This window comes from Engraulis encrasicolus, chromosome 8 (genome assembly GCF_034702125.1).
Source record: "Engraulis encrasicolus isolate BLACKSEA-1 chromosome 8, IST_EnEncr_1.0, whole genome shotgun sequence".
NCBI lineage: Eukaryota > Metazoa > Chordata > Actinopteri > Clupeiformes > Engraulidae > Engraulis > Engraulis encrasicolus.
The window spans coordinates 8,649,371-8,661,870 of NC_085864.1; the positions used below are offsets into that span (position 1 = coordinate 8,649,371).

The 12,500-nt window shown below is 46.3% G+C and overlaps 1 protein-coding gene across 1 annotated transcript in view; it reads left to right on the forward strand.

Annotated features, from left to right (window-relative positions):
• LOC134454137 (spectrin beta chain, non-erythrocytic 4-like) overlaps window positions 1-12,500 on the forward strand; it is a 133,135-nt gene that overhangs the window by 38,967 nt on the left and 81,668 nt on the right. Inside the window, 8 exon segments of the mRNA XM_063204941.1 lie at window positions 1-100; window positions 2,496-2,848; window positions 3,396-3,601; window positions 4,868-5,005; window positions 8,472-8,592; window positions 8,903-9,181; window positions 10,787-10,972; window positions 11,828-11,998. The exon segment at window positions 1-100 is cut by the window's left edge and continues 63 nt beyond it. Of these exon segments, the coding sequence (XP_063061011.1) occupies window positions 1-100; window positions 2,496-2,848; window positions 3,396-3,601; window positions 4,868-5,005; window positions 8,472-8,592; window positions 8,903-9,181; window positions 10,787-10,972; window positions 11,828-11,998 (1,554 nt within the window).

Here is a 12,500-nt window from a genome sequence, read left to right on the forward strand (position 1 = left end):
AAGGACCTGAGCAGTGTGCTGCGGCTGCTGCAGAACCACAAGAGCCTGGCAGGGGAGCTGCAGAGCCGGCGCTCACTACTACAGCTCACCATGAAGAAGGGCAAGAACATCCTCACACAGGTCAATACTCACTTACATAGATAGATAGATAGATAGATAGATAGATAGATAGATAGATAGATAGATAGATAGATAGATAGATAGATAGATAGATAGATAGATAGATAGATAGATAGATAGATAGATAGATAGATAGATGCAATTTGCTGGAGTGCAGGGAGTACAGGGGAAACGTAAAACTCAACCAAGGAGAGATGTAAAATGAGCTTATTACCAGAAATGGTACAGTATTGCTTGACAATCAGAGGGTTGCAGGATAAACCTACACCTATACCTCCATCTATGGCTGAAGTGCCCTTGAGCAAGACACCTAACCCCACACTGCTCCAGGGACTGTAACCAATGCCCTGTAAATAACTGTAAGTCGCTTGGGATAAAAGCATCAACTACATAAGTGTAATGTAATGTAATGACACGTTTCGACGGTGTAACTTTCGTCTTCATCAGAAGTGTAAATGTGCAGAAAGTGCCAACGCGCTGTGCAAGCTAGTTTAAAGTAATCAAAGTAGCGTGGTCATAAAGCGATTCTAATTATATACAAAATCATGCGGTCAGCAAAAGTTGGCTCTCCCTAGCCATCTGCCCTCACTAACTAGTCTGCCATATCCCCCCAGCGCCAGGTGATATACCAAACTAATCACCACGTGACCCAATCATGCATGCCACCACCCCCAACCTGTCAATCATAGTCTAAAACTGAAATCTGTCCGTAACATCCACTGTTTTATTAGAAGATGTAATGAATGTAATACCGGTACATCTTTCCTCATCCAGGGCCTGGCCAACGCCAACGGAGACGGGAGCCAGGGAGACGGGATCCGTGGTGACAGCATAGTATGCTTCGGTGTCGGTGCGACAGGTAACATCTTTTTTTATTTAGATGTTTTTTTGGTCTTTTCGACTATATTGATGATAGCATAGGAGAGGTTGACAGGAAGCGAATGGGGAGAGAGATGGGGAGGGGTTGGCAGATGACCCAGGCCAGAATCGAACCCGGGTCGCCGGCGTAGCAGTCCGGTGCCCTACTGTTAGAGCCACGGTAGGGCCAAAGGACACATCTTTTGTAGGAAGTGAAATGTGAAGCATGCCGAAATTAGTTTTTTGAGGTGCTGGGTACTGGCGTAGTTTCATAGTTGAAAGTGCTACATAATGCTTTACTCCATAGTAAGTCTACTGCACCTCATTTCTCTCCACACTTCTCATACTTCACTCATACTTGACTTCGTTTCATTGTCCACTCTGTTTATAGTGGGGGCTTCCCACTCACTCTGATTCAAGGGGAAATTTGAAAGGATTTTAAGCTCCTTCCCCTTTCTCACAAAAGTACTGCGACATACTGCACCAGTGGTGTCAAACATAAGGCCCGGTGGCCGGATGGATCAACCCGGCCCAGAGTTGTTGAGGGGAAAGAAAGAGAAAAAAACCCAAAGTCAAAATAAGAAGTAACTCTTAAGCCCATTACAACTTTTGCTGTGAGGTTTCAGGTTTTTAATAGAGAATAGAGAACAAATATATATTTGATCACTATTAAAGTCAATGGTCCTTATATCCATGTATTATGGCTGTCATCCATCTTGAGATGAACTCTAGAACTCTAGCAATGTCATTCCAATATGAAGAAAAAAATATTATTATATACATGTATTTTGCAATTACGTCAAAGCTCCGGCCCATTTGAGATCAACTATGCTGTATGTGACCCCTGAACTGAAATGAGTTGAACACCCCTGCCAGAGAGAGTAGAGAGAGAGAGGTTCCATTGGCCCATTGTTTCCTGGTTCTATTATTGGGGGGGGGGGGATCCCCCTTTAGGCAGACCTAGGCAGACCTGAGGACTGTTCTATTCAATGCTAGGAGCATTTTGACACTCCCCTTTAGGAAGACCGGAACTTGGTCACATTAGGTGCCCATAGAAACCTATTATGTTGGCATATCTCTATATTTATAGAATCTCTGCCCCTGCTCTATACTATCACTTGTGCATGTCCATTGTGGAAGGCAAAGCAAAGTGGAAGTCATAGTATTGAGACAGGATCCAATTACGTATTTAATAAAGTGAGATTTCAGCTGTCTGACCTTCTTCAAACGTTTTCTTCTCCTCTCCGCTTCAAAACCACAGGGAGCAGCATCATCGCCATGGGTGCTATTGGCATCCAGCTATTATCCAGCTATTGTTAGTAACTCACAGTAATTATTTAATAAAGTGACATTTCAGTCGTCCAGCCTTCTTTTAAATTCCCTCCTCACCTCTCCTCTCCCATCCTCTCATCCCCTCTCCTCTCCCCTCCTCTCCTCTCCCCTCCTCTCCTCTCCTCTCCTCTCCTCTCCTCTCCTCTCCCCTCCTCTCCTCTCCTCTACTCTCCTCCCAAAAACAGGTAGCAGCATCATCGCCATGGCGGCCATTGGGATCCAGGAGCGCGTGGCGGAGGCCAAGGGGGAGTGGAAGCGGCTGGAGGACCAGGCCGCGCATCGCCTGGGCTACCTGCAGGAGGCGCTGGAGTTCTGGCAGTTCACGGCCGAGTCGGACGACCTGCTGGCCTGGCTGCAGGACATCTACCGGCTGGTGTCCAGCGAGGACTTTGGCCACGACGAGTACTCCACCCGCTCGCTGCTCAAGAAGCACCGCTGCGTACGCGAGAGCCTGGACAAGCACCGCGCCAACGCCGTGGCACTGAGGAAGCACGCCATCGCCCTGCCGCCGCAGTTTAGACAGCTGGAGGAGGTGCAGGTGAGGAACACGATGCACTTGTAGTTCATTCTGTTTTAAGCAATAAGTCACGAGAGGGCGTTTATAACGGGTATGGGGAGTGGGGCACGACGCGAAGTGGAGTGCCGTAAACCTCCCCTTAGCAATTATAAATCGAGCACAAAACCCACAGAATCAAGTGGCTTATGCTTATCTAACATTGTTACACTTTTCAAAGAAATGTGCCAGACACACACTTCTCTACAAAAACTCAGCGAGGGGCGATAAACACTGCAGGAATGAAGCGTCTTTGCAATCACACTGATTCCCCAACCACAGATGGTGCAAAGATGTGCTCTTCTTGCAGAGCCCCTACCCCAACTGCAACATATTCTCATTACTAAGTTAGACGCATCACGTCTAACTTAAACGCGCATAGAATCTTCGGTTGGATTGGTGTGTGTTTATGCCCGATTCACCACGGCTATCAGCCAATCAGAATCGAGAACCAGACCGCACAGTGTTAGATAATAAGTTATAATGCTGTATATAATATTGATATAACCATATTTATAACCTGTGGCCACAGGCTCGTCTGGGTGAGGTAGAGCAGCTGTACGGTGAGGTGGTGGAGGTGGCTGTGTTGAGGCAGCAGTGGCTGCACGATGCCCTGGCGGTGTACCACATGTTCAGCGAGGTGAACGCCTGCGAGGTGTGGATCGACGAGAAGGAGCAGTGGCTCAACCAGATGGAGGTGCCCGAGAGGCTGGAGGATGTGGAGGTGGTGGCACACAGGTGATGACGTAGCACATACATACACTCACACACACACTGGAGGACGTGGAGGTGGTGGCACACAGGTGACAGGTACACACACACACACACATGGGTAACACACAGGGGTACAAACACACACACATGTACACATGCGTGTAGCATAGCACACACAGACACAGACACAGACACACAGACACACACACACACACACACACACACACACACACACACACACACACACACACACACACACACACACACACACACACACACACACACACACACACACACACACACACACACACACACACACAGACAGGTTGTGCACAGACATAGACAAAGGGTTCCACACACTGGCACACGCAAGAACCTCACTGACATACATACACTGGTTCACATAGGCACACACAGCATACCCACAAATGCATCATCTGACTGGTAACAGAACTAGGCTAAAGTGGGATGGGCTTTTCTAGTGAGGTAGGCCGGTCTCTTGGGCAAGGGCAGGGGGTTCGTGGTAGAAAGAGAGAGTGGGGGAGAAAGAGAGCACAGTATCTGGTGTAGTGTGTCCCCATTTTTGCCCTCTATTGTTGGACTTAGGCTGCAGAAGTGCCTTGCCTATGAAAGCTGTCCTCTTGTGCGAGGAAAAGGGAATGGGTTCAGCTCTGAAATGTTTCTTACTGTAATGGAAATGGGGATACTGATGCAATCAACTGCACTCACTGTGTTTGTTATGAATAGTAACATGAATGGTTGTGAACTCGCAAAGAAATACCAAGTAGATTTGGTCTTCTGTCAGCTGTTGTTTTGTCATAGAAAACTACACATAGACATGCCCCCCCTTTCCAAGCTTGTTTAGTACGGTTAAAGTCCATGCAGGGCTGCAAAGTGAATTCAGTAGTGCCTTTCATCCAGTGACCAAGCAATCAAGCAATCCCTGAAACAACTTTGTACACATTATTGTTTTAAGTCGCTGTTCCATGATAAGGTTTAACTCTGACCACTCAAATACAGGACGGGTGAATTTGTATGTGTTTGTGTGTGTGTGTGTGTGTGTGTGTGTGTGTGTGTGTGTGTGTGTGTGTGTGTGTGTGTGTGTGTGTGTGTGTGTGTGTGTGTGTGTGTGTGTGTGTGTGTGTGTGTGTGTGTGTGTGTGCGTGTGTGTGTGCCATGTGATTGACTCGCAACACTGTATGCCATGTTTTTAACTATGTCAGCCATATGTTTAACTATGTCCGCCATGTTATTAACTGCGTGTGCCATGTTACTGTAACACTGCCTCAGGTTCGAGAGTCTGGACCAGGAGATGAACAGTCTGATGGGGAGGATCCTGGATGTCAATCAGATAGTGCAGCAGCTGCTGGATAACGGCCACCCCAGCTCCACTGAGGTCCGAGGCTGCCAGGACCATCTCAACAGCCGGTAGGCCCTGGCACCATGCACACACGTGCACGCACACGCACACGCACACGCACACGCACACGCACACGCACACGCATTTGAATACTTTAATTTGGATCGCAGCCCATTAAAAGATGCACAGATCCAAATTTTGCTGGAAATCACAGCAGAGTTTTAAGACACATCACTTAATCAGTCCAATATTTTCTATGGATGTACAGTACATGACACACACGCGGGTTCCACAAGTCGGCAACTGTGTCTCTACACACACACACACATACAAACACATAGGTGGTGGGCCCAGTCTCATATCTTGTCAGTTCGTTGGTGTTAACGAGTGGCAACTTTATTTTTGCTTATATAACCCCCTGACAACCCATTAATCAATATTTTGGCTGTTGCCATCCTCAAAACTTGCACATTGATTTATAAAAATGACAACAAAAACTAGCCGACCGAGTGACGTCACGTCAATGCAAAGTCAACGAGGCAGAATACAGCTAGCGCGTGCATGCGACCCGGACCGTCAGATTTCATGACAGAAAGTTACAAGTTGGGGGGTAAGTGGGCTCACTTGTTGTGTACATGCAAAAAAATATATTTTTCTCAAACTTTCAGGAGTGCTCTTTTTCGCTGTTAGTGTTCGACTGTCTGACCATCATTGGGCAACGAGAGATAAATGTCAAAAAGATGACAGGTCTGTTCCCTCAAAGCAATAGAGCAATGAGGTGACAGGGGTAGATCAATTCGCCAAAAAACTATGTGTCAGTAAAGAAATGCAAGCTGTGTTATTTTTTCCAGTAACAGGAAAATGGTCAGGAATGAAATGCATACGTTGTTTCAATGATTAGGTGAATTATCTGCCTATGAAAAAAGCCCGATATGCGGATAAATGTTCTCTTTTCAACTTTGAGGGGCGGAGACTTCCCATTGACTGTGCATTATGTCACCCCCAGTCTTTTTTATTTTCGTTATTTTTTAAGATCAACGTGCAACTTTTCAGCGTGGCAACAGCCAGAATATTGCTTTACATATTGTCAGGAGGTCATATTAGAAAAATCAAGTTGCCACTCGAGAGTGAGAACGAAACTCATTTTCTAAAGGAGCTACGAAATCTAGCCCACCGTCTAACACACACACACACGCACGCACGCACGCACGCACGCACGCACGCACGCACGCACACACACACACACACACACACACACACTACCTACCTCAGTTCAAACTTGTTGAGACTGGGTAACTGGCCTTTGATGCAGTGTTACAGCCGGTGGCCATTTAGTGATGCTCCTAACCATTCATCCTCCTACAAGCCTCCCTCGCCTAACATTCAGTCACAGGCACACACCCCTTCCAACTGTTGTTGGAAACACATGGATGACTGGATGGTGTGTGTGTGTGTGTGTGTGTGTGTGTGTGTGTGTGTGTGTGTGTGTGTGTGTGTGTGTGTGTGTGTGTGTGTGTGTGTGTGTGTGTGTGTGTGTGTGTGTGTGTGTGTGTGTGTGTGTGTGTGTGTGTGTGTGTGTGTGTGTGCATGCATCACTGGTGTGGCATATTGAAGCAGGGCAGCATGCTTGCTCGTGTGTGTGTGTGTGTGTGTGTGTGTGTGTGTGTGTGTGTGTGTGTGTGTGTGTGTGTGTGTGTGTGTGTGTGTGTGTGTGTGTGTGTGTGTGTGTGTGTGCTTGCTTGTGTGCGTGTGTGTGTGTGTTCATCCCTATTGTAGCATGTTGAGGTAGGGCAGCATGCTTGCTTGCTCGTGTGTGTGTGTGTGTGTGTGTGTGTGTGTGTGTGTGTGTGTGTGTGTGTGTGTGTGTGTGTGTGTGTGTGTGTGTGTGTGTGTGTGTGTGTGTGTGTGTGTGTGTGTGTGTGTGTGTGTGTGTGTGTGTGTGTGTGTGTGTGTGCTTGCTCGTGTGCGTGTGTGTGTGCGTGTGTGTGTGTTCATCCCTATTGTAGCATATTGAGGTAGGGCAGCATGCTTCGCCGGGCTGGCCGCTAGAGGCGGCCACCATGTTGCTCATCTCTGCTCTGACCTTGGCAAAGATGGACGCTCTCGGCAGGCCCATCTGTTTTGGCTGCCACGCGGGGCGCTGGAGCGAACACACCCCAAACGCCTCCCTCCCTGTGCCTCCTCCTCCCCTTCTCCATGTCTCCCTCCTCTCCTCTCCTTTCCTCTCCTTTTTTCTCCTCTCCTCTCTCCTCCTCTGCTCTACTCTTCCCTGTCCCTCCCTACTCTCCTGCCCTCCTCCTCTCGTTCTCTCCTCTTCTGCTCCCATTCTCTGTGCCTCCTCTTCATCATCATGGCTCTCTCCTCTCCTCTCCTCTCCTCTCCTCTCCTCTCCTCTCCTCTCCTCTCCTCTCCTCTCCTCTCCTCCCTTACCTGTACACCTCCTCTCGCCTCTTCTGTTCCTCTCCTCTCCTCTCATCCTCCTCTTCTATATTCCCAGCTCTGTTTCTACATCTCTCCTCTCCCCCTCTCTTCCTCTCCCCTCTTCTGCTCTTCTCCTCTCCTCTACTCTCATCCTCCTCTCCTCTCCTCTCCTCTCCTCTCCTCTCATCCTCCTCTCCTCTCCTCTCCTCTCCCCTCCTCTCCTCTCTGCTCCTCTCCTCTTTTGCCCCTCTCATCCTCTAATCCACTTGGTCCCACCCAGGTCTGATTTTACCTCCTCAACTCTCAAAACAGGCATTATCACAGCATCATTTTTTCCATCCATCTAGTATTTAACATGTTTCATATCACAGTATTGGTGTAAAGCTTGTGCACATCCCCTGTCAAGGTGCAGGTCAAAGGGTGATCCGAATTGTAGGTGATGGAAGTCTGCGCACTGGAATTCCTTTTCTTGCTTTTATTTAATGACAAACAACAGCCTCATGGTGGAAACCTTTCTGATGAAATAAATAGAAAGAAAAGGATTTCAATTGTGTGGACTTCGGTCAACTAAAACTTGTTTCACCGCATCACAATGCTTTTGATATTAACAAATTGACTTTGACAATGCAACAAAGGCAAAAAATTATCTTTCAGGAAACTTTCAGATCAAATTTATCAGACCTCTCTATTCTCCTCTTCTGATAGTGCCCTACAAAGCAAAAAGTTAGTAACTGCATTGTTGTTCAAATAGTACTGTGATTTTAATAACATATATGATCTACATAGGATGATTTTAAAGTCATTGTACTCAGTTTGAAGCTCTGTGTAGTTACAGCCTTTTTGCTTTGTTGGGCAGATTAGATGAATCACACCTGTATATCCAGTGGTGTAGTCTACGTAGAACGCGGGTATACGGAGTATACCCACTTCTAAATTTCAGGAATTTCAGTATACCCACTTAAAATTGATTGATCCATTGTTTTGAATGGCACAAATATATACAGTATACCCACTTCAAAGAAATCTCAAATATACAGTATACCCATCATAAAAAAGTAGACTACACCACTGTGTATATCCACTTCAATTCTCTGTTCTCCCCACTCCTGTAAGGTGGAACCGCATAGTGGAACTGGTGGAGCACAAGAAGGACCACCTGGACTCGGTTCTGCGCATCCAGAACTACCTGCTGGAGTGTGGAGAGATCAAGAGCCAGATACAGGACAAGCGCAAGGTACAGTAGGATTTATGGCTATGGTCAAAATATTTTAGCCTTGTGATCAAGTTGATAGGAGTTTTGTTTTGGAAATGAAATTGCTTACAAACTGAACTCTTCTGAGAACCTTTTCCTGATTTCAGGTTTGTGTGTGGTTATGTGCATGTGTGTGTATGTGTGTGTGTGTGGTTACGTGTATTGATTGTTAAGGTGCATTGGTGCATTTGCACTTCTGATTAGATGCTTAAGTTCATTCCGTTATACTGCGCAATGGCAATTAAGTTGAACTAATTTTTAAGTTTGACCTTTGACCTTTAAAAAAATCTAGGCCATCGACGCAACGCAGTACGTGGGCAGCGACCTGGGCAGCGTGCTGGCGCTGCAGCGGCGGCTGTCTACCATGGAGGGCGCCCTCTCGGTGCTGGAGCCCAAGCTGCTCCACCTGCAGCAGGAGGCGGAGGACCTGGCCACCGCGCACCCTGACAAGGCCGTGGAGGTGCTCGTGCCCTTTGAGGGCATCAGCCTGGAGTGGGAGGAGCTGAAGCGGACACTGCAGGGCTGCGAGGACTCACTCACGGTGGCTGGGAGACTACAGCAGTTCATACAGGTGTGCATATTTACCTATTTACTCCCTCATGGTCCATAGCAAGGCAAGGCAAGGCAAGTTTATTTATATTGCGCATTTCATACACAGGTGCAACTCAATGTGCTTCACAAAGTTAACAAATGTAAATTCAAGGAAACAGGGAAGAAAGAAGGAAATAAATTAGAGTGAAAAAACATTTAAAACATTAAGATAAAACATAAGGTAAAAAAATAATACAATAAAATAAAACAAATTAAATAAACATTAAAATAATAATAATAATAATAAATTTAGGCTAGGGGAAAGCATCTGAGAACAGCTTTCACTTGAGTCTAGATTTAAAGCTATCAATAGTGGGTGCATTTTTTACGTCAGCGTCATGCTCTTAGTAGCTTTAGTTCATGCTAAGCTTTGAGGACTCTCACAGTGGCTGGATGACTGCTGCATTTCATACAGGGATGCATATAGTCTACTGTATATTTACTTTCTCCTCAAGCAGGTCGGCATGGCTTTAGTTCCTCAGTTCATCTAGGTTCATATAGCTTTAGTTCCTCAGTTCATCTAGGTTCATATAGCAGTTTAGTATTCATTATTATCCAAATAGCTTCATTGCACCAGCTCATGGTGGCTGATAATCTACAGGTGCAGGTAACTGTATATTTAGGCACTGTGTCAGTCTATGGTTCATTTTACTCAGGTGGTTGTGTGTGCATCTGTTGTTTGTTTTTATTTGTGTTGTATGCCTGCTGTTCAGACCGCTGATATCAATATTACCTACATGAATGTCACCTGTGTGATGTGTGGTTGATGTGTGTGAGCCCACTGGGGTGATGTGTGTGAGCCCACTGGGTGTCCTGTGCCATTTCATGTAATATCGTTGTGTGGGCGTGTGAAACAGCACTTGATGGCCCTCCTTTGCCATTGACCTGTGGGTTAGAGAGCCTTCCATGTTGCTGCTCCCATTCTTTGGAACAATCTGCCCGACCGCATCCAAAATGCCCCTTCACTGGCCATGTTTAAGCAACACCTTAAGACACATCTCTTCCTGGAGGCTTATGGCTGCTAGTTCCACAAGCACTTTCACGCATTCACACACATGCTCACACACTGACGCGCACACACACTCACACTTTTCAACACAACACTCTGTGAAGTGTCCTTGGGTGTTTTGAAAGGCGCTATATAAAACGAAAGTATTATCATTATTATTATTATTAGGCGTGGCAGGCTCCTCGTTCTATTCTGAAACCTTATCACACATGTTGTGTATCACCAGTGTTGCCAGATGGAAAATGCTGAACTATCGTACCAAAGCCATTTTTGTGGGAGGAAATGATCTTGCACAAACCAAATTGTTGTTTAAGGCCGCTGAATGAATACATTGAATACCATCATGTGTTTTTGATCGTGCAGAGAACAAAATCATGGTACAGTACTGATACAATAATTATCATACATCTGACAACTGTATTACTCTCTACAGGACCTGGACTGGTTTTGTTAGTAATATTAACCTGAAAGCGTGTGTGTGCTCGATAGCCGTCATGCCCTACCCGTAACCCGCACGTCAGGTGTGTTAAGCACCTCGTTCTATTCTAAAACCGTGTCGTGCGCCGCTCTCCACAGGATCTGGACTCCTTCCTGACCTGGCTGGTGCAGACGCAGACGGCTGCGGCGTCGGACGACCTGCCCAACACGCTGGAGGAGGCAGAGCGACTCATCAACTGCCACGCGGCGCTGAAGGAGGAGATCGGCCGATACGAGGAGGACTACGAGAGGCTGCAGGCCGTCAACGAGCTCCTGGAGACTGAGGTGCAGTGAATCCAGAGTTCTAGAAGCCCAAACACTCTGATGCAAGATTGTGCAGTGGCTCTATTGCTCCATTTCGACTAGCCCTGTTAGAACGGGGCTGGGCACTGCTGGGGCGTGGTTTTGGTTTTCTTTTGCTTCCTGGTTTGCGAATGCACTTCACATACTTCACAACTTCAATATACAATTTGAATTCACAAGACAACTTGCCAAGTGAGTAATGAGTATAACTTATCGTTTACATTAGGACTCTTTCGCTTCTGCTATTCACCATGCCGCGAAAGCACGGTGTTGTCGCGGCTGCTTGCAGCAGCTGATCATACCTGGCCCAGTTCTAGTCCCCATGTTGTATCGAAATGCGGCCCAGACAGCACCATCGACCCCCCCGTCAACTTTCATGAATGCCTAGTTGTGTTAGAACAGTTCCGCGGAATCTAATGGGTAAAGGGCTTATGTAGTGTTCTAGAACCATAAGCATTCCAATCCCACATTCTAAAATCTTAGGAAAAACCTCAAGTTGAGCTAAATCTCAAATTGAGTTAACAGGGTAACTTTTTTCATCTAACTGTCTGCAGTGTTTTACAGTGTGTAGTCTGCATAATACTTTCATACGTACAGTAATGGTGTGAAATCAAGATGAAATTCCCCTTGGCTTTATTTCCACCTTACTTTCGCTTTACTTACTTTTATGTTTAGTATTCTTACTATGTATTGTATTGTACCCTGTAGCTTTGAATAATAGTCGCTTTGAATAAAAGCGTCAGGTAAGTGTAATTTAATGTAATAAAAGGTAATATAATGAAATGTAATATAATATTCTTACCATCGTATTTCATTTCCATGTGTGTTCATGATCAGGAGGCCCCCTTGCCATATGCAGCGTTGCAGCAGTGGCTCCAGAAGCTGGATGTGGGCTGGAACAAGCTGCTGGAGATGTGGGAGAGCAGGCGGGAGGTGCTGGTGCAGGCTCACATCTTCCACCTCTTCATGCGCGACGTGAAGCAGGCAGAGTCCTTCCTCAACAACCAGGTGACATAAACCCAGAGGGAATACTAAATGATATTACATGTTTCTAGATATTTTTGTTTTAGGGCTATTTAACCTTTATTTGAATAGGATAGTGACGAGCTTGACAGGAAAGCATGTGGGAGAGAGAGATGGGGTAGGGTCAGGAAAATGACCCAGGCCGGAATCAAACCTGGGTCCCCATGGGCATGCAAGCCCAAATGTGGGGGGCTTAGCGAGCTGCGCCACATCGCCCCCAATGATATTATATGTTAAATAAACAGAACTATACACAGTCCTCTTGCGCTAGTAGTGTTATGATCACCTTCTGATCGCCTATTACAGTAATACTATTTTGGGTATTTCCGGCTAAAATTCAGGACCTTTAGATTTGTGATTGTCTCACATGGTATTAAATCTGTATCTACCCTCTTTAGTCAAGGACAGACATTTCCACTTGAACAGCAAGGTCGTGGTTTAGAGGTCAAACAGAACAGAGGCCTGAACCCAGTGTCACAGCCTTACC